This window comes from Mytilus galloprovincialis, chromosome 3, assembly GCF_965363235.1.
Source record: "Mytilus galloprovincialis chromosome 3, xbMytGall1.hap1.1, whole genome shotgun sequence".
NCBI lineage: Eukaryota > Metazoa > Mollusca > Bivalvia > Mytilida > Mytilidae > Mytilus > Mytilus galloprovincialis.
Window position 1 is genome coordinate 5661710 of NC_134840.1, and position 23951 is coordinate 5685660.

Sequence of the window (23951 nt, forward strand, 5' to 3'; positions counted from 1 at the left end):
AGTCATGTGACCGTAACGTCATCAACGTTTTTTCATGGTTTTCTACGGTTTAAAACGGAATTTAGAATCAAATTATAAGAAATGACTGTAATATTTTTTCTGTCTATTCGAAATAACATAAAAAATGTGGTGCACACTGTCAAATAACCCGCTACGCGCGTTATTCAGTGTGCACCAAATTTTTTATGTTATTTCTTCATAGACAGAAAAAATATTACAGTCATTCCTTAAATAATATTTTTCAAAGTAATAAAATTAATGTTCAAATGTTCACATAATCGTAAATTAGTCATTAGATATTGCTTCCAACTTCTTCAGTGTTCAACTGATTTATACCCAAAGTGTGTTGTAATCATCAACCAAAACCAATAAACCAAATACTTTAATTATATTAATGGTTATGCCAGTTATCATTTTGAATCTTTAAAAGAAAATGGGATTAAATGTGACTAATAGATTGGAACTTTTGATCTATAGCGTCATCCTTCATAACGAAGACTTATGAATGATAGAACATACTATTCATCGATGACTTTTCTTATTTCCTATGGTATAATGTGGGTAGTGGATTAAATCAATGATTGAATTTTTAAATTTATTTTCATTGGATCTGATTAAAATGAAGATAAAAAAAAACTGAAATTGTGAATGCATGAATAAGACAGGAGCACAACCACACAAAAAGTCTGCTGGTCTGTTAACGGTCTTTATCTGACAATCGTGTCACATTGTGGAAAATTGCCATTCAAATTTTGGAGTTGTGGAGCATTTGAACGAGAAAAAAAGGGGGGAATGTTAAAAATAGAAAACAACAATTTGCAATTGAAGTAATGTCATTTTTTTCTAAGTCAAAAGAGTTTTCTTAAAACTAATTTCTTTTACTAATTAACCATCCATATAACACAAAATTTAGGTAAACTATATCATCAATTAACGGACAATTCTTTTGACACATATGTTCCCAAGTTTACTCGAATTGCTAAAACAAATTTTGCAATAATACAGAATTAGAGGGGTGCTGTATTGTTGGACTTACATGTAATCATGTTTGCATTTCTTGTATTTATCCGTTCCAAAATGTCTTTAATCCAAGGTTGCCTTTATTTTTTTTAGATCCCCAACTTGCTTTAACACCAATGCATTGGTATGTTTAATTAGGGAAGGTTAAGCAATGATGATTAAAATAAACTATAATGTGCTATGAATTGGCGAGGACTTTAAGTGTATTTTAAAAACATTTTTTGTTTGCGTTACGCATGATTCGTAATAAAATACCAGGGTCGAAACCCAAACTTTGAAAAAAACATAACATATATAACTTGGGAGGTACGATTGCTGACCGTCTCAACCACATATCTACACAACAACATAACTAAAACTAAAGTTTATTTTGGTTTGTATTCACTTATATATCAAATGTATAAATTGATGTACTGCACCAACGTTGATCTCCTGTTACCTGACGTCTCAGATCAAAGGATAGGTAGTAGTCATACTTTTTAATTAATTACTTTTATCTCAGGTAGAAAGATGTATCCGTTTATCATCATTATACAGCATTTGACCAAACAACGCCTGTCTGTTTATTGTTTATTAGGTCTTTCCACTTTTCTGTGGAAAGACCTATTGTTTTTCTTCTGATTATTTTTTTTTTTTTTTTTTTCTTCCGCCTAATTTTGTTCTTGCGATAAACATTTGTTTCGCAATATGTCGCTTAGATATTTGGTATATGATATCGAACAGTTTATGCACTTTTGAAATTTACCCTGTGTAAACGAATACTTTTCTTTGTAGGAGTTATCTCCCCAAACACTGTTTTCCTTGTTAGCGCATCTCCTTCGCAACCGTAAAAGATTATGACAAATTTATTTTACAAAATTGCTCGTTATATCCTTCGCATGATTTGTCCTATTTTGACCGAAGCGATATGACCGCTCCATATGAGAGTTATTTCCCCTTATGCATCTGATATAAGTGATATGAATTTCTATCTTATAAATCATAAGTGATAGAGACCTAGGATCTTTTGATTTGAGGTCCTTGGTCCCAAAAAATGAAAATTAGGTCAAGGTCAAAGGTCAAGGTCATATTCTAATATTTGAATTTGGCTTATTTTCACTTATATCCAAAGACTGTATAAGATATCAACAAATTATTTTTACTAAATTGTTAGTTGCGACATGTCGTAAGATGTAAATTTTGATTGCAAGCGTACGTTGAATGTAAAAGGGAGTTTTCTCCCCTCTTGTATTTAAAAATACGCGTTTGGTGATATAACTCATTAACTAAATATAATAAAGACCTATGGTCTTTTGATTTGAGGTCCTTGGTTTATGACCTTGAAACTGATCTCAAGGTCATAGCTTAATTTGACGTTCTAGGTTTTGACCTTTGCTTTTATTCTATATGTATACATGATAAAGATATACAACTTTTAGAAAAATATATCAAACCATTTAACCTTGTAAAAAACAACCGGAAGTGACCTTTTGTAAACCGGAAATAGCTATTTTTTTGTACTTTTTAATATAAAAGTATATAGAACCAGATATTTTTGGAATCAGTGTCAAGTAAATATTCAAATATAATCGGAAGTAACATTTTTCAAACCGGAAGTAACAAATTATCTCCCTTATTTAAAAAAAATGTATGGAAACAATATATTTTTGGAATCAGCTTACTAGGAGCTATCATTTGACGATTAAAATGACATTTTAAACTTAGTTTCACAACTTTTCATATCAAAATACATTGTTTTGATGGAAAGACCTTCAATTGTTCTCTGAACAATTGGTTTTTAATTATTATTGGTTTACGCTGAAAGAACATTTGAGCCCAAAGTTTATATAACGTTTTCCTGGAATAGGCAGAACATATAAGAAAGCGATAGCCTTTGAAATATTTTATATTTGTACTAAAGCGAGCTAACGTGACTATTGGTTGTTCATTTTTTTGTTTGTCTATTTTTTTATGGAGTCAAAAGTTAGCTAGGTCAGTTGTGCTGTCGACTATGTTTAGTGATTCCCAATATCAATTTCATTCTTAATCTCTTTTGACCTGCTGTTTTTCCCAATGACAAACCAAAATAAAACATTTTGTTACCTCCTCTAATCATTCAAAAACATTCGTCTGAATCTACGGACAAAGACAATGTTACGACTAAAAATCTGCAAGCTCTTGCTTCTCACAAAAATGTATTACGATGTTTTGTGTCATATTAAGTCTAATAAAGGCGTAGTTATGTGTCTTATCTCTCAAAAACTGTTGATTTCATCCTAATCTTTTGATGATATTGCTTTGTATTTTTGTCTTTGAAATCCCCGCTGTAGATATCTTTCAATCTTACTAAATATTGTTTACGAGTTACAAGCCTGATATCATCGATGGTGTCAAAAAGTGTTGTTCTTATCTGTTCAATTTACTTGTTTAAATATTTCGACATTATTTTTGAATAATGATGTAATTATAATTGTATAAAAATTTGAACATTTAAAATTGTACATCTTCAGGGCTTAATATTTTTTGATGAGTAGATTAGCAAGAATTTTAACTGGGAATGGAGACCGGGTACTTTATTGAACAATATGCCTTTGGGTAAAACCACAGTACAATTCTACCCATTTATCTGATCAAAGTCCCACATTTAGTTGTGTCAGAATTAACAGATTAAAAAAAACCTGCACTGACGCATACCACACATCTTTTTTTTCGAAGTGTTAAAACAGCTTATTGACAATTACGATTTTTTAATTGAAATGGATATAGAAGTAATATTTGAGGAAAACGAAGATGAAACTGAAGAAACTAATGTCCCATTGAGATATAATCAAAACACCAGAAATGTGAGTTTTTTAAAAGTATTTTGATTTTGGACTTTAACAGCAAACGAATCGCACTATTGCTGCATTACTTTTTTCTCGCAAAGACATTAACTGTCAATACAATTAAAAAATAATAGGATATTTATTCCAGAAAAGAATGTCACTTTTGTCTGTCAGAAATTGTCTTTTCACCAACTTATCGATGGAATTGGATTGTATCGGTATCTATTTTTTTACTTATATAAAGCAGCATATTTTACTGTAAACATATTTTATTAAAAAAAACGTTCAAAATTGAAAACTACGTTCAAACCTATGATTGCGTTGGATAAAAACCGCAATTTTTATACGTGTGCATGTAAAACAAATTTCGTTGTAGAAGGGTCTAAAAACAGCACAAACAACGTTTTCCAAAAGACCAAAAAAGTGAAAAAGTATATTTAAACAAAACGCATTTGACAAACAGGTCGAACAACTGATGTTCTTTAACCCTGCTGACTGCCATTGGCGATTGCCAAATAAAATTGATCACAAGATGTAACAAAATGGATCTTAATATAAATTTAATACTAAACAGAAAAAAAAATGTACTTTTGGCCACGATGATATGCCACAAACATACGGTGTCAATATTTTTTTAGTACACCAGATCCGGATTTCGACAATAAATGTCTCTTCAGTGATGTTAGGTATCGAAACGGTATTTGGAAGGCCATATAAAAAGTACCCTCATTTTTAGATAGACTCTTGAATTTTAAGAGTCAATATAGGATGAACGGATCATATAAACCGGAGGGAAAATATGATACAAGCCCAAACGAAAAAATATAAACGAGTCTAAATTGAAAACTACGTTCAAACCTATGATTGCGTTGGATAAAAACTTATATAGCTACAAGGTTAAAGACAGAAATACGTAATATACAAAAGATTTAATAATTGGGATTAGAAACAGTGATCTTATATAAATACGTCTCCCTAAATTCCAAAATAAAATTACAAGCTTTGAATACATGCAGAATAGCAAACGAATATGTAAAGGGGTGAAAGGTGTGTTTTTTTTAGAAAAATGAATGTTATTAAAGAAAATAATATTTCTTTATATAGGGTAAGAGTTAGATTTTTTTTTATTTGATTTTGGTTTTATCTTCTTCATAAGAAGAAAACGCTACTGATATTGTATTCCAAATCAATTAGCTTGCCATTCAAATAATTAAGTATCGAAAAGCAGCCATTGACTTCTTGACGACTTTTTAAACGTTCTGTTGACCTTATCGCCATTAGCAGTCGTCTAGAGTTTCATAATTACCAAACTAGTACCTTTTTCTTGTAGTTTTTTTTTTAGAGAATAGTTGTATGCATATATCCATAAGAACGTCGCGTCTTCAAGTATTGCCAGTTTTGACTCACACTCACTTATCACACGATAAGAGTTACGTTTATTGGGATCTAATGTTCAGCAAAAAAGTAAAACTACAAAATTACAGAATTCCAAGGAAAATTCAAAACGGAAAGTCCCTTAAAATTTGGTCCAAAATCAAAAGCTCCAAAACAGACAACCCCTTAACAAATAATTAGCAAAATCAAAAGCTCTAAAACGGAAAGTCCATTAGCAATTGGTAAAATCAAAAGCTCCAAAATGGAAAGTCCCATAAAATTTGGTCCAAAATCAAAAGCTCCAAAACAGACAACCCCTTAACAAATAATTGGCAAAATCAAAAGCTCCAAAATGGAAAGTCCATTAACAATTGGTAAAATCAAAAGCTCCAAAATGGAAAGTCCATTAACAAGTGTTAAAATCAAAATCTCCTTAAAGAATGTATAGTTCCTTTATTAACGTGCTTGATATATGAATATTTTTTGTTTACTATACTTAGTATTTTATTCAAGCTTTCACTTGTTTAGATTCGATTGTCGTTAATGAGTATGTAGACTGAGAGTGTACTTATCGTAATAATAATATATCATCCGGGTACATATACTTGCATTTTTTTGGCATCTTTAACCCGGTTTTTAACAGTTAATCAAGTTTCTACTTCTTTTCAAAAGAATAATATAAAAGGAAAAATATGTCAAATAAGGGGGAAAATGTAATGATCAGTTGCTAGCACTTCATCAGTAATATTTACGACTTTCATTGTAATGTTGATTCTTTTTATCTTTGAAAGTATTTTATGAATAAACTACTCAAACGTAGATCTCGCTGGAGCAACTTATATGGAGACAATAAAACGAAACGGAAAGGACCATACTTTGTTTGTTTATATAAGTCCATTCCGAACCTATGGTATAACATGGTCTATAATATTGTTTACTGATCTAAAGATTCGTGTCTGGAGGGGAATATTCTGGTGGATGATTTTATCGGTAGATAAAATGACCATTTAAACTTTTTTGATACTGTTATCATCTGTTGGAATCGTAAATAAACTTTTTGAAATTGCCTGACTTCATGTAGATGACCAGTGAAGCTGCCTCCAGGAATATTACAAATGACTTTGTACATAAATATAAAACTTTGATCTACTTAAAATATTTATTTTGAATTAATATAAACATATTTTTGCGAACGTTATTTCTACAATAAATAAATAGGAAGTATACCAGTAATTAAAAATGGGAACAGAAAACGATTGACTATGAAAGTTTTAGGTCTATAATAAAAATACGCTTGTGATCCGTAATTGTTAATAAACAGCTGCGCCATGAGCGCATGATACGCCCGACGTCTTATGTGGAAGTTTTATGCAATAATCATCAATAGTTTCTGAAAAAGTTTTAAGCAATAACCATTTATTGTTTTTGGGACACAGCGGGACATGTGAAAAAAACCATCCCCTTTTTTACAAAATACTCAATAACTCAATAAAATTTTGAGTCATCACCAAAAAGTATACAGATCTTTAGATTAATATAACAAAGAAGTGTGTAAAGTTTTAAGCAAATCATAAATCGTTTTTGAGATACGACACAACATGTAAAAACCCCCTTCCCCCTTTTTTACAAAATACTCAATAACTCAAAAATGAAATTTTGAATCATCACCAAAACGTATACAGATTTTAAGATTAATATAACAAAGAAGTGTGTAAAGTTTTAAGCAATAATCATAAATCGTTTTTTAGATACAGCGCGACAGGTAAAAAAACCCTCCCCCTTTTTTACAAAATACTCAATAACTCAAAAATGAAATTTTGAATCATCACCAAAAAGTATACAGATATTAAGATTAATATAACTAAGAAGTGTGTAAAGTTTGAAGCAATAATCAAGAATCGTTTTTGAGATACGGTGCGACATGTGAAAAAAACACACCCCTGTTTAAGTTACAAAGTGTCGTAACTCAAAAAGTTTAAATCTTATTGTCACCAAAAAGTATACAGATCATTTGACCATTATAAGAAACAACTATATTAAGTTTCATGAAATTTGGATAAGTCGTTCCCAAGTTTCAGTACGACATGTTTACGCCGGACAGACAGACGGACGGACGGACGGACGGACACCGGACATGTGTATACCATAATACGTCCCGTCAAAATTTTGATGGGCGTATAAAAACGAATTGGCAAAAAGCTTTTTCAAGAAGACGGGTTAAAAAATACCAAAAAAATATCAATTATCCGGCCTCTTTTCGCACTCCATTGTAGAATTGACCTCTTTATCATATGTTATATATTGTGGTGCCTTATTTGATATTTTTCACATTAATGAAGCCGAAGGCATGAGTTGTACGATTGTCAATGAGACAAATGTTAGATGCAGAATCCTAATGACGTAGAAATATGCAACTATAGGTCACCTAACTCAGCTGACGCCAACAGATGCAAACTATAATGTGCGTCTTCGCCTAATTTCACTTTTATTTGTCTTATACCCAAGGTCATTTCCATCAGAGGATGGTGTCCACATTCACATACCTAAAGAATCTGATACCCATAATGACACCCCATAGAATATGATGCCAACTGGCATACGACTCAAGAGTCAGTGCTGAAAACTTGTTTGAAAAATCTCAGTCAACCAGCTCCACTCTATTTGAAGATACTGTTGGTTTCTGCGAGTCGATGAGATATTTGCGTTTAATGTATTAATATTTATAAGCTATAATATAACCTCAGAAATAAAAAAAAAATAATAATCTTGCATTATATTTCGGAGATTGTTAACATTTGTATCCATCTGAAATCTGGTGATGTAAAATTTAATTGTCACTAATATATCACATATTTTTGCATTCTAGACGCCAACGCGGTACCAAGAAAACCAGTATGATCATGCATTTGGGGGAGGAGGTGGAGGAGGAGGAGGATTACACAGACATGAAAAAAGACATCATCATTCTCATCACAATAGTAGCCGTGCCGTCGACGGTGACGGGGTCGATGGTTACGGAAATTCTACAAGTAATTCCACATTGAACAGTCGGAAATCCTTACGTGGCTCTGATAAAAAGAGACAGAGAAAATGTGGATTAGTTATTTTATTATTATTAGGTGCTTTGTTAGTTGCTTTCGGGATTGGACTCTTAGTATATTTCTTATTACTAGATTGTAAGTATATTTTGTTTTATAAAATGTTGTCATACTAATTATTGAATGTTTAATAACAAGTTAAGGTGGTACCTAACACTACAGGGAGATAACTCTGTAAAATCAGTTAAACGTTTTAATTACGTTGTATTGTTAAGGGAATATTAAGCTTCTTAATGATCAAAATAAGTGTTTGTCAAACTGTTATATAACCAGTGTAATTTTTCTGATAAAACGGTTGGTTCAAATTTTTTGAAATTTTTATATATTTGTAAAAGTATCAAAGTAAATATTTTGTCAAAATTTTAAGAAAATTAAACGAGCCAAATTAATTTTTATAGTTAAAGTGTTGGGTACCACCTAAAACACAAAATATGTGCATACCGGATTCGTCCTATCGATATCAACATATTGCAACGCAAATACAACTTTGCGACAACATCGTTCTTCAACAAAATCTTATTTCAATCTACGAAGATTTTGTATTTTTTCTTTGATATTACAAGCTATATAGCTATTGTTTTGTTTTTGCTTTTATAAGAAAGAGGATTACCGTGGCTAACTTTAGAGATTAGTAATATCTATTGATACCAAAGAAGCAGTGTCAATTTCTTTTGTATTAGTCTGATATGTCATTCAAACAACGTGTCAAACATGCAAAGCTAGAACCAATATTAAAGACAGATTATTGTCTGTTGAGAATATCCAAGGTCAGTCGTTGTAATTCATGTGTAACTAGGTGAGTCATAAACATGAATATTTAACCTTTGGAACTTATTTCCTATAGTGCTCGTAGAGTAAAACTTTGGTTGGTTTACTTGCTTTATATGTATAAACGTTTAACGAATATTTATAATTAAAATTGACATCTTCAAACATATATAACCATTTCTAAACCTGTTTATAGTACATAAACATGTATATGTAATATACAAACAAAGCAAGCAAGTTACCAAAGTCTTGCTCTGCATGCAGTAGGAAATTAGCTCTAACGACGACAATGACATGTAGCCAAATGTATTGCTATGTTTAGTATCATGATTTACGTATTGCCAGAGGAACAAATTTTGATTTGATTAAAAAGCTAACTTTAAATTAAATAGAGTTTTTCTTATTCATGCACACACGGTCGAATAAATTCGAAAGAAATATTTTTTTTAGTTTAATTGAATTTTAAAACATACCCTGAAACAAGATACCTAAAAATATTGAATTAAACATCATAATATTCAGTGAATACACGATTTTGTCTCTTTCATCTTCATCAACACCTGGGGAGTGTCATAACATACTTTTTGATGCAGTTTGGCTATAAGTAATATGTCTTAATTACATAGAATGTATTAAAATATGTATTGTTAAATGAATGTGTCACAGTGTTCACGGGTTGATTAACAAAGGTTGAGTGAACGCCTTTTTAGACTTTGTCATATTCCCGCGGGAAACAAAATGACTATCGGGAAAAGTATGCGAAGGATGAAGTGTTTTAATTTAAGTGGAACAAAAGGAATGCACTAAAGTTTCACCTTAATGACAATGAAAGAACTTTGTATACTGGATGGTTAATCAGCAGAATGCCGCGATGATATTAAAAATATATTTTTATGACTAAATACATTAACTCACTTGACGCTTGATGTATTTGCTAAACAATTTCACATAAATCATCTAGCTTACTGGTTAGAAAAAATTGTCGAAACGAGATACATTAAAAATACGTGATCGGTTGTGGATCCAGAGTCAGTTTTAAAAGGGGGCCACCAAGGAATCGTCAGGAGTGGGACGTGTCGTCAAAAATCTATGTGTAGCTCCTTACGGGTGAGGGAGGTTTTGTATTAACTTACACTGATTATTTATAATTCATTTTTGGGTAATTAGGCAGAAAAATAAAAGGCAAAAAGAAAAGAGAAAATTTTAGTTTTTAACATCTTAACGAAAAAATTGAATTCATGAAATATTAAGCACATGAATAAAATGTTTCCGTTAGCCTTTATTATTAGCCAATTGTTTACTTCTTTCGAACTCAGAAGGTTTTCACTCTAAAATAATTGTTAGGAATTGATATCGTATACTGAGTCTCGGCTTTCTTCCATAACCTCACCACATACAACATGTTGAACATCTATTAGTACCAGACTGAGTAGTGCATGATTAAAAACTAATCAAAACTCGTCAATTCGGTTGATATTATATAAACTCAGTTATACAAGACCGGTCTAGATGCATAAACGTTCCTTAAATCTTGAAACAGTTTAAATATTTAAAAGAGCATATTTAATTAAAGAAGATTTTCATGTTTTTTTTTTCAAAAATTTGCGTGTGTTTATCTAGTGAAACAAACGAGTTAGGTGTGTCTCCAATATCTGTCTCTAGGAGAGAAATGTAAAAAAAAAAAAAAAAAGAAATGTAGAGTAATGTCTAAAATTTCGACCTCTTTTATCTCTAAAAGTAGCACATACAGTTATATTTTTATTACATATTTGAATTGCTTAGGTGAAAACTGTCTTGTTTTCACATTTTTGTAAAAAAAAATAAATCATCATGGGATCGAAACTATATCGTATGCCTTATGGTTACAGGTACTAATGTATTACGATTCACTTTATTTAGTCAGCTGAGAACCAGCTTATACATTTCGGAAACAGATGAGTCCCGACATTGTTTTAACTATTTTTGTATTCATGAAACTTCCGCGGCAACTTCAAACTTTTAGAAGAAAAGAAAAAAAAATATTTGGAGAACTGTATTGTCTAACTCTGTAGTAAGATACATATCTTTCATACTATATTCGTTACATTTAATACGATAGCAAACAATGGTTTAAAAAGTTCCACAAGTGTAAGCCCACGCAGTCATCTGAACATCTGAAGGTTGTCAAAAACTATTGCTTTCTCTCTATTCAAAATTCCACCTGTTGTGTATTTATAACTGCATTTGGGTTCTTCTATATAAAACACAACTATACTAAATAAACGTGACTGCTTCTATATCTACATTTTATTAAACTGAACTATTTCATAGATACACACAAAGAAAAGTATGAAAGATAGAAACCAGATGATATTTAATTGCCTTATTGTTTACAATGTCAGATTCTCTGCTGTAGGTTAAAAACTGCGTAGTATTTATAATCCGGTGATTTATAATAGAAGATAAAATAAACAGTCACATAAAATGTCAAAACACTATACCACCTAGCAAATCCGATCAATACAAACAGTCATTCTTTATAAGAACAATATCCGTTTGGAATAGACTACCAGACATTCTCATGCATGCTAACACAATTGAGAGCTTTAAGACTTCAGTTACTCTGGTTGCTCTCACAACGTTGGACAAATTTTCCAGGGCCTCCTGTGTCCTAGCTAGGTCAATTTTTATGTGTACGCCCAACCTTGGCAAGGGATCCGATGACCCCAAATGGGTCCATGTCAAACAATTGCTGGTAGTGGATTAATAGCCGCTTAGGGAGCTAAATCGGGGGAAGCTAACGAGAGATGGATACCATTCCTGTTATTAAAAACTCATCAGTAGCAACATACTTAGATTCTAAATGGTTTACTACTGATGTTAAATTATTCATTTTTTGTAATTTGAAATATAATGGTAATTGAATTTAATTAAAATTTCAAAACCAGTAACTTTAAAATATGTTTAATAATGTTGCCATACACTTTATCACTATTAAGTCCAATCCGGGAAAAACAGTCATTTATAAAACTTCCTGTTTGGGTCAGGCCGCCGAAAATAGAGGTCATCAGTATGACAGTAGTGAGCTGAGGGAGGAAAAACTTTAGAAAGCGACCATTAAGAAACTTTGATAGAGTATGATCCACTTTTTCGAAATTAAAATTAAAGTAAAAGATTATTTTGTTTGAAGTATTTACGGAAATTTAAACAGGCCTCATTAAAAAGTAGCATGCATGGTGAATTGTTTAAACAGGGTCCCAGATAGCTTCAACTGGATGAAAAAGTTGTGTAATTTTAGAACTTATCCGGAATGGAATAAATAGCGATAAGGTGTATTGATGCCATATACTGGCCCTGCAACATATTCATTCAAATTGCTTCTATATAGGTTACTCGGTATGGGGTCCATTTGCTCCCAAAAAGAAATTTAAAAGGTGAAAACATTGAAATAAAATCAAGGGGCTGGGCATATCAGGTACTAGTAAAGACTCAAACTAGAATATAGTTGTAGTCTCTGATATCAACAGATAAAACTAGAAAAGGTACAGAGACGACTGGCTCATTAGGTAAATAACAACTACAACTATGTTTACAATCACATGATCAATGAGTAGTGTCACAAACATGCTAATTCAGAAAGACAGTCAGGGATATAACTCTATAGGGTTATTACAGAAAAATAACATACATTTGTTATTGTGTCCTAAACATGCTAAAAATCATAGAACTTTGATAACATATGTATGTTACATGTTTCAAAGGGACAGTATACATCATTAGTTTAGTTAAAATGTATAAAAGTTCTATTGATATTACTTTTGTCTATATGTATACTTAACTATTTTAAGATATAACAGTTCATAGTTTGCCAATTTTGCAAAGTACATGTACACCTATATGTTATTACAGAAAAAAATATGCCTGTAATAACTAAAGGGTGTTATCACAGCTTCGCTATATCACTTCAAAGCATTTGCTCGGACATACATCATGCTTAATTACAATGTAGTTTAATTTATTATAAGAAATAATGACCAGAGCATGTAATGAGGTTCTGCGCACGTTTCTCAGTAATTCTCAAGTGTGACTGTCTTATATAATAAGGCCAAATAAGAAAGTATGTGTGGTTCCAGTTACATCTGAAAAAAAGTTAGGGTAGGTAGGTAGGGATTTTTTTTTATTTTATGGGTTTTTTTTACATTGAGTCTATGGGAGCAACATTCTGACTTTAACAGTGCTTAATGAAAAATGACAATAAAATCTTTAGGGTAGGCTATTTTTAAGCCGAAAAAGTAGGGACGGTAGGGTTACTGGAACCACACATATATTTTTATTTGGCCTAAGTTACATTTAATGAATTGAATTTTTCTAAAACTAAGGATTTTCTTATCCCAGGAATAGATTACCTTAGCCGTATTTAGCACCACTTTTGGGAATTTTGGGTCTAAAATGCTCTTCAACTTTGTACTTGTTTGGCTTTATAAATGTTATAACTATTTTGATCTGAGTATCACAGACAAGTCTTATGTAGACGAAACGCGCGTCCGGCGTACTAAATTATAATCCTGGTACCTTTGATAAATATTATGATGAACCTTAAGGTGAAAATCTTGAGTAATATGAACAAGCTTAAGTCACAAGGTCAACATGACATTATTATAGTTAATGTTTATTTGAAAACATCATGGGTCTGCTCTGAATTGACCTCTCTTTGTAAATTGATATCATTACCATTAGAAAAGTAACACAAATTCTGCCTTTTATATTTATTCATATGTTCATATTACCACAATCAATATCAGGGACTGATGAAAATTTAGATATCTACCAACATTTGTACAAAGTCATTATCAAAGTTCTACTTCAGAATTAAGCTTGGAAAGAACCTTGTACAAGGAAGATTTTATATGCAATAGAAATTAAAATTTTAAGTTTTCTTTTTCAGCGGCAGGTATTACAACTTCAGGTATGTACATAATCAATTATTGTGTTGTTCATTAATTAATTTTCAATGTAATGTTTTGTGAACCTGCTTGTCTTTTCTTAGTCCTTTGTTTGTTGTTATGGCTTATGAATCTTAAATGTCATCTGGTATCTATTGGATCTGTTTTGTGTAGTTGTTTGGACAATGTAAATGTTGAGGTCAACCTACAAAGTAGTTAATGGAAGTGATGTTACATAAAAACATTAACCTTAAGTAAATTTCAAATCAAGAAAATTAAAGAGACCTTATTGAGTTAACGTTCAAACACATTATTTAATTCATATCTGAACGCTTGTTATGTTTATGTTTACAGCACAAACAGATCCCAATTCAGCCAGTGTATCAGTTCCAGTTTATAATGAGACATATTTATCTTCTATGAGCAATTCATCATCAGCAGACTTTAAAAGAATTGCTCTTCCATTTTGTAATGAGGTAAATGTACATCTTTAGTAAAACACAACAGATTGTTCCAGAGATAAACATATCTGGAATTGTATTTTTTCTACATGTTGATGATTTTGTAGAGCTTTTCATTTAACTGACTTTGTGAGTCTATTTTGTTAGCATTTATAAGTAAATTTTGAGATTTGGTTGTACAGTAATAAAGGTAAAAAATTTAAGTTGCCAAGAACGTTATTTTTAGATTTTTTTAGTCGACAATTTTGTTATTCCTGCTTCTTATGTTAATGTCATATATTTTCAAATGAATAAATTGAACTTATCTTATTTTGTCCTTATTTTTCAGGTTAATGGGTATTTTCAGAAAAGTGTGTTGGGAGAACGATACAAAAGATGTGTTGTTAAAGAAATTACGTGAGTTACTTTGTTTTATATAAGTCAAACACAGAACTCTCATGACGGTCCAGACAGGAATCATCCAAATGGACTTTTAACAGGACATTAATTTGTGGTCATCCCTAATTTAGAGAAGCCAAAATAGATATTGGAATTGTTTCACATAAAATTAATGATAATTGATATGGCTCACAAAAAAAACTAATAAAACTTTAAATTCTTTACATGATTAACAAACCTCTTGAGAGGGTGAAAAACTGAAAAATACAAAATTAGTATAGCATGACAGTACACAATAAAGTATCAATATTAAAAACACAATATTTGGTTTTAAATCATCTTTTTTTCTTTTTGTTAAATGAAGTGTTCAATATTCAACTTGTGTCATACAATGATTGTCATAATAGTCTAAGGAAATTCAAAGTTCATAATAGATGTAATCAAATAATTCAGTTACAGTAAAAACAGTAGCACACATGTGCTTGTAGGTTTAACAGTAGAAAATAGTCGCCTTTTTTAACTAATCAAAGTGAGTAATTTACAATAAACAAAAACCGCAAATTAAATACTTTTCAAGAGAAAATACCTTAATCATAGCAAAGGAAATACAAATCAGCACACTGGATTTAAGAATTAATGTAAAAAAAGTATGATGAACAGCTCACGTAAGAAGACTAAAAAAGAATGTTTGTCAACTGTTTAGGAGGACCTAAAAATATTATATTTATCAGAAAAGGTTTATACATATATAAAGAAAAATATGCTACATGTTAACTTATGCTTTGGTGTCGTGAAGGTACAAATTTCATGAGAAATTGTACAAATTTTTTTTTGACAAATTTTCCAAACGTGTCGGATATAAAAATAAGTGTATATAACAAGTAGATAAAAAACAAAGACTTGAACTCCGTTTCATTTCACGAAAATGACAATAGTACTGGTTATTCTTGAATGAAATTAATGTTTTAAACAATATATCAGTCTATACCTTTATGCTTTCTGTTTGTTCATAGATTTACATTGCCAACATTAATTTCTGACTTTTTGAACATTTAACTAATTGTGTTTGTAGAGCTAATACACAACCCATCAACTGCAAGTGTTCAGGCCTCATCAATTTATCTTCTGGGAAGTCCATCAATGTCAAGTTTGATCTTGGATTTGTTGGGGATGTCTCAGATGAGGAAATCTTGGCCATCATCAGAGAAAAAGCCCAGAAACACATTAAAGATGGATTTGAGCTGTCATATATTAAAGACTTTTTGGTTAATGTGAAAACTAAAACAGAAACAACAACAAAAATTCCTGACTATGGAATAATAGGTAATTTCATATTTTTTTAATTTAATGAAAATATTTTCAGTTGTTTAAAGATAAAGTAACTGGTTTAAATGTAAACTAGTTAATGTTAATTTTGATACCCCCTCGTTTGGAGTGGAGACTATATTGCCACAACCTTCTGAATCTATTATTTTGTTCAATACATATTTATTGACAGAGTGACTTTATATATAGTCAGAAGCTACACATTGATATGTTAACACATATGAGCATTATTCAGATCTATTCAGTAACTACTTTGAATTTGCTGATACTTTGAATTTTTCAACATGTTGACTGAACTTGTTAAATTTTCATCACACATTTCTCCAATACAAGTTTTACAAGTCAGCACTTACCACTATCAAAAGTTAAAACAAAAAGCTTAAAACCTCAGCAAAATTAATAATAGTTGAGCAAAATTTTAAATTATTTATTTGACGTTTGAATACTATGACTTTTTTCAGATGCAACCATAGCAAATTTGGACGTGAAGGTGTTCAACCTGACCTGGGTTCAAGAGTTGACAGATAATACAACCTATGACTTTTTACGTCATGCTGAACCTTTTTGTGCAGATGTGAGTTTGGTTCTAAAATAGATGGATAGCCAACAGATAAACATTTGTATTTGAACCGATGATCAATCATGTCAGTTGACATTTTTAACCTCCATGAACCTTCTTGGACATATACATTGAGGGCAATGTGCTTTGTCTGTCTGTTTATCATTTAAACATTATATATTTGTTATAGGGGCCAGCTTAGGGACGCCTCCGAGTGTGGGAGTTTCTCCCTACATTGAAGACCCATTGCTGGCCTTTGGCTGTTGTCTGCTCTATGATTGGGTTGTTGTCTCTTTGACACTTTCCCCGTTTCCATTCTCAATTTTATTGTTTATTCCATTATTTGAGAGTGAGAAGCAGATTCCATTTTTTTTATATGGAAACTGCCTGTTTACTGGCATATATTATAGTCAAAGTATTTGTACTGTTCAAAACAATTATTACTACATTGTTTATTAAAAATTAAAATGCCATTCTTATTTATGAAACTTATCTTCCAAAAAATACTGCAACTACATCAGTTGACACACAGAAAAACCCAATGTAAAGCTAGCTGTTTATACTGATTGTATGATGACCATTTATATCCTTCTTACTCTTTTACAGCTTGATGCCATATTTAAAGACAGTGTACTGAAAGACAAGTATTACAGTTGTCGGGTTATTCAGTTCAGGTAGGTCAAACATACACCTATCAAAATTATACAAACCACTTCGATTAGGTTAAGTCAAATGTTATCAGGAATAATTGTACTTTGTGTCACTAGGTAAATTCAATTAGTGCCAGTAAAATCAAGTATTATGACTTTGTGTCACTAGGTAAAATCCAGTATTATGACTTTGTGTCACTAGGTAAAATCCAGTATTATGACTTTGTGTCACTAGGTAAAATCCAGTATTATGACTTTGTGTCACTAGGTAAAATCCAGTATTATGACTTTGTGTCACTAGGTAAAATCAAGTATTATGACTCATGTCTTCTGACTTTATCCCCTTTTCATAGTTCATTGACAATCTTAAATTTCCATGATAAGGTGGGTAAGCTTAACTATATAACTTTGAACTAAACAATGAGTGTAAGAATTCCAGTATGTTTACTGAGTTTTATACAGAGTCACATCATCTAGAAAAATACAGACGAACAATAGGCCAATATTTGATACAACAGCAACATGACAACGAAAAGAAATGTAAAAACCAGTATCAGTTTTTGTTATGACAGTAAAAGCTGAAATTGAGTCCTGTGATTATCACCTGCACTTGTTACCTGTAGTAGGTAATTCTTTTCCCAAACACAGGGCCATATTACCTTCATGTTTTACAATTACAGAAATGATCCACACAATTATGTCAGGGTACAAGGCCATGTTATCTATGTTTTATATTTACAGAATTGATCCACACAATTATGTCAGGGTACAAGGCCATGTTATCTATGTGTAATCTATTTATAGGAATGATCCACACAATTATGTCAGGGTACAACTCAGGTTCCAAGGATTGTCATCTCCAGGAATGAAAGAACTAGTTTTAAATATTATAAAAGACAGAGCTAAAAGAATTATGGTAAATCAAAAGGAGTTACGAATGATAGGAACCCTTCTGATAGAACCTGTTAGTGCTTCATTAGATATAATAAATGGTACAATTGACCTAGATCCATCACCGACCCCACCTGTAAGACCAACACCAAGTCTTCCTCCAGGTAAGAAAAACTGAAAACTTATTTACATTAATATATATACAATAAATGGTACAATTGACCTAGATCCATCACCGACCCCACCTGTAAGACCAACACCAAGTCTTCCTCCAGGTAAGAAAAACTGAAAACTTATTGACGTTAATATATATACAATAAATGGTACAATTGACCTAGATCCATCACCGACCCCACCTGTAAGACCAACACCAAGTCTTCCTCCAGGTAAGAAAAACTGAAAACTTATTGACATTAATATATATATATAATAAATGGTACATTTGACCTAGATCCATCACCGACTTATTCATTTGCATAACATATGTGGGTAGAAAAATAATGTGAAATTCACTTTTTGAAAGTGTATGAAGCTTGCATCTACATCATGAAAATGAGAAGATAGCGAGAGAAAAAAAAGGGCTGCAAAGATTCCTAAAAAAGCATGACTCATAATGAAGTGTGCACCAAAAAAGGCTGGTTTACTGTAATTAGGAAGCTTGTATACGTAATATTATTGAAACACACAAACAAATTGTTCTATTTCAGACACTCGTATGTTGTTAGCCGAAGTAACAGTTTACATATATAACCTGACATGGAATGAAGGTCTGAAATCTATATCACCAGGTTCACCTGCATTCAGCCTAGCATTCAGATTCTGTAAAGATGTAAGTCTTTCTGGAATTCTTATTCTTTACATTCTCAATTTTATCATTCTCTATATATTTATTTTAAAGCTGGATTCAGCTTGGCGGTTTTCTTTAAAATTATCTTATGATTGGAGGTAAAAGATACTTTTTATCAGATTTAAACACAAATGTATTCTTTAAAAATAGTATTGCTCAGCCTTACTTGTATCATTATGGTCAAATGATCAATATGCTAACTTTTGTGATAGTTTTGTATATAAATTGTTTAACCATTGCATATCAGTAGAAATTTGTTTAAATCAGAACAAATCATATTTCTATTAGAACAATTTTTATATCATTGCAAAGGGTTGGAAAAAAATAGAAATTATTTGATCCTTGATTTTATATAATTTTCCATATTGAAGAGAAAAAAATATATAATTCAAGAATAATAAAATTTTCTGTAACTTTTTTGCTGTAACTTTAATTTCCTTTATTTATTACAGATGGAAAGATTTCACATAAATGATCCTGCATACAAAGGATGCAAAATGTTACAGTTCATGTAAGTTTACGTGTGTAAATATTTTATGAAATTGAGATCTAAATTTCTATATGGACATCTTTGAAAATTGAATATAGTTAAGTTATTATATTTGATTCAAAGTTATACATAAGTTATTACATTTGATTATTTAGTTATACATTGGATTAAATGCAAAACAGTATTTGATTTGAAACTTTTATCGTTCCTTTTTTTAACTAGATTAGTGGTGTTATAAGAACGTACTTTTATTGGGTAGATACTTCCCTCTATTGAATTTATGCTAGGCAGATTTTTTTCAATCTTATTGTAAGACTGAATTGTTCATGTTGAACTTCATGCATGTTCCTTATAAGAAATATTAATGAAACCTTTGATACATCTATTGCAATTTTAAAATAGTAACCTCCATAGATTTTGTTTTACAGATCACCAGACCCAAGCAAAAGTTACACCAAAGCTAGGTTTCAGTTGCAGTACTCCTACCCATACACATTTACAGCTGATAAAGTTGTGTCATTAATCAAGACCAATGCACCAGGTCCTTATATGAAACCTGATCTGGATGCCTCAGGACAGAACCTAGGCACATGGCTTGTAGGGGACTTATTGGTCATATTAGAAGGTGTCCAGACAGCGGTGGACTTGACCACTAGTGTTACAATCATGCCACACACCACTGCTAGTCCATTGATAACAGGAAGTATTGTAACGTCTACAGTATATGTAGGTCAAGGGACACCATCACTGCCACCAGCCACAGTTGGAGGAACAACTACAGTCTATGTTCTCTATGGTTGGTATTACACTGTATTATAAACTTACTTGGATCTGGCAGTAACAACTGTTGCAACATTTCTAAATCAGTTTTAAGCTTGTTATTTTTTTTGTTCATGCACAGTGAATTTTATTGACAGTTATGCAAACATTTAGATATATTGTTTTATGTACAAAATAATAAACCAAATGTGCATGCACTCATGTTTGGTCTTGAACTGACAAATGTAAATCAATTTTAACTAGTGAACTTACTATGTTTGTTGTTAGTAGTTTTGTGGTTTATGAATATTTAATGGTTTTATTGGTTTGTAAATTCATAGTCTTTACAACTGGAACAACATAATTTACGATAATTTCTGTTTCATTGGATGTTAAATGTTTTGTTTGAATGTACCACAAAAAAACATACTGTAGTTAGTAAATTATAATGATATTTTCTTAGAATTTATTTCTTTATTGTTAAGTTTATTTCACAAAAATGTATGACAATATATTAACATTGCAATACTGTATATAAATGGTAAATTTTGATACATGCAGAAGATTAATATCTTGAAATAGAAAACTTGGCTATTGTTGAGGACTGTAAGTTGACCTTTAAATATATATATATTTTTTTTTTCATGTTGTCTATTTTGTGATGTTTGGCTATCTTATTGTAACACACCAACATGAAAAAAAATATATATATATATTTAAAGGTCAACTTACAGTCCTCAACAATAGCCAAGTTTTCTATTTCAAGATATGAATCTTCTGCATGTATTAAAATTTACCATTATAAACACCTACTTACCTAATGGCCATTACAGTACATTAAGATAAGACAAAAACATTACTATTCCTATGTTTGCAGATTCTACACATGCCAATCTGACCTATGGGTTGTATGATTTCCAGTGGACACCCGACCTTATGGACAAAACTTCTTATCAGTTTGCTAATCTTCAAAGGGACTTCTGTGATGATGTTAGTGACACTTTATTTAAGAATTGAATGCTTCTTTTTGTAAATTCATTAAAGGTGTAAAAGCGTTAACTGAAGTACATTATGTACCAAGTGCGGAAGCGCTTCATTCTAAAAATGTATGCATCTAATGTAATTATTTAAGAACAAATCAACTTTTTAGAATCTTATCTCCATTTATAATTTTTTGGAGAAAAAAATTAGAGAGAAGAAAACTAAAATCAGTGAGCAGAAGGAATGATGAATGATTCTGATTTGAACTATTTTAAGTATAATAGTTTTGAATGTCTGTTAGCTCCTGATTCTATATTCTGTAATCATAAAAAATTCAAATATTGATTGTGATTGTATTTTGATAGAAAAGGAAAGAAAATACTACTTTAATCCTTTAACATTCCAATTTATATATAGTTGATTCAATCTCAATTTTATCCTAAATCATCTGACTATTACAACCTAAGGTGTAATAATTACTTTGGTAAATATAAAAGAATTTACCATACTAAATGAAAATAAAATTGTCGTGATGGAGAAAGACAAATGTATTATAAACCACAGAATCCATGAAAAATGTCAACCATTAGACTATTCAATATTTAAACCAGTCAATCTAAACATGCAATACTTTGAAGTTTCATGCCATTTCTGACACATTTTCTGTTACTAGGGAAACAAATATTTACGTGATTATTTTTGAATTTCAGTTGCAGACATATTTTAGTGTATCCAACCTCCAAGGTCATCTTAAAGAATGTATGATAGATAACTTCAAGTGAGTATGAAATGATTTATTTTACAGTTAACCCTAGTATTATTTCTTATCAATCACCAGGAGAATAGGGTAAATATCTTATTTGTATCTTAAGGTGGTACCCAACACATTTACTTAATTCACTTATCAATCACCAGGAGAATAGGGTAAACATTTTACAGTTAAAGTGGCTCGGGACTATTCGACTGCGCATAACTTTACGCATGAATTACAAAAGTATTTGTCATAAATTCCATATTATTTTTAAATATTTTGATTGATTAGAAATGTTAAATCATTGTAGTTATGTGACTAATAGGATATTTTCGTTATTATCTGTATTTTTTAAAGGGTCAAAATGACATTTCACCCATTTTCGCCATTTTCCCGCCAAAATTTGGGTTTAAAAGCAAAATAATTTTTTTTCCTTATCGGTGACCTATGTTTTTTATTGGCTCATTCTTCGAAGCTATATTCCAGCTTTTCATATTACAGTTTTGGAGAAATTGTCATAGAACTTTTTTTTGATATTCCGAAAAAAATATGTCAACACCTGTATTTTCCCTATCTTTTCATTGAAAAATGGTCCCTTTTACATACCTGTTTAAAAGCAAAATTTTGAGCTTAAATGGTCCGTGACCCCCTATTTTTTTCGACCAATTTGATTCATTTTATTTAAAGAATAAAATAACCAAAAATACGGCACTTCTGATAGAAAATTCGAAAAGGCCCGAGCCACCTTAACCCTAGTATTATTTCTAATCAATCACCAAGGGAATAGGGTAAACATTTAATTTGTGATCTTTAACATGTAAAAAACTCATCAAATATACCAGAAAGTATGATGAATTATTGTTGAAACCTACAAGTACTATAATTAAATGTTATTTTGTATATCATGTTATTTTTTGTTCCAATTCTATTTAGCCCAGTCTGTATTTCTATAAAGCATAGTGTGTATTTCCTTTTTCATATTTTGTAGTAAATTTCCGACCAATGTGAACTTTCACCTCATTTTCGACACTCCATACGGTCAATACCTGAAGGACAATTTAACTCAGGTATTACGAGATATAGCTCCCCATAACAGGAAGGGAAGCTTTGATCTGATTGATGTTGGTGATCTCAAACTGATATGGGGTCGAGGTGATTCGTTCATAATTCCTACAAACTATACCATGTCTGCAACAGCCACCATACCACCATGGGTAACCACATCACCTCCAGTTATACCTTACTGTAAGTAACCACTATATACTTCAACACATTTTATACCTAAAAAATAAGAAAAAAGGTTTGAATGTTCATAATGTTTTAATGAAAATTGTATTTTACCACGAATCATAGAGAAGTGAGCCATATTTATTGAAAAAAATACCATGTGAAAGGATGTCAGAATCTGACTTTGGAGGAATAGATATATCAATTTAATTGTGAAGCTGTTTTGTCCATTATTATTTGTGTAATTTGTTTGTACTTTAAATCCTATTCTAATATAATCTTTATATTTTATAGAAACCTTTTTTTATCAAATGTTCAATATATTTGTATTTTAGCTGCTACACGACATGAATACATATGTCACCTATACAACAAAACCTTGCCACAAGAATACTCAGACCCTACTACCTACATGTTTAATCAACAACAAGAAAACATGTGTAAAGATGTAAGTAGAACTCAAACTAGTATGTATATTGTACTTGAAAATACACAATTTCTTGGCGTAAATACATAATTTCTTGGCGTAGACTGCCTCAACAATTAGATCTGAAATTCTGAATACACAAATCACAGAAAGACCAAGTAATTTTGTTTAGAAAAAACAACAGTTGCATAAATATAAAGTTAAATTATTTTGTTTTA

General features: G+C 31.0%; 2 protein-coding genes across 2 annotated transcripts in view; both read left to right on the forward strand.

The window, feature by feature from the left end:
- Window positions 1-3658: 3658 nt before the first annotated feature.
- On the forward strand, window positions 3659-18429 carry LOC143069851 (uncharacterized). Its single transcript, XM_076244656.1, has 9 exons — window positions 3659-3842; window positions 8065-8374; window positions 13989-14009; window positions 14341-14462; window positions 14776-14843; window positions 15898-16148; window positions 16613-16725; window positions 17317-17384; window positions 18165-18429. The coding sequence occupies exons 1-9, from the start codon at window positions 3756-3758 to the stop codon at window positions 18427-18429; spliced, it is 1305 nt and encodes a 434-aa protein (XP_076100771.1). The 5' UTR covers window positions 3659-3755.
- A 136-nt stretch (window positions 18430-18565) lies between these two features.
- The window catches only part of LOC143067032 (uncharacterized), an 89525-nt gene continuing 84139 nt past the window's right edge, over window positions 18566-23951 (forward strand). The window contains exons 1-8 of the mRNA XM_076239969.1: window positions 18566-18637; window positions 18959-19080; window positions 19551-19609; window positions 20017-20384; window positions 21225-21337; window positions 22039-22106; window positions 23068-23324; window positions 23642-23754. Of these exons, the coding sequence (XP_076096084.1) occupies window positions 18967-19080; window positions 19551-19609; window positions 20017-20384; window positions 21225-21337; window positions 22039-22106; window positions 23068-23324; window positions 23642-23754 (1092 nt within the window). The 5' untranslated portion in view covers window positions 18566-18637; window positions 18959-18966. The remainder of the gene's footprint in view (window positions 18638-18958; window positions 19081-19550; window positions 19610-20016; window positions 20385-21224; window positions 21338-22038; window positions 22107-23067; window positions 23325-23641; window positions 23755-23951) is intronic.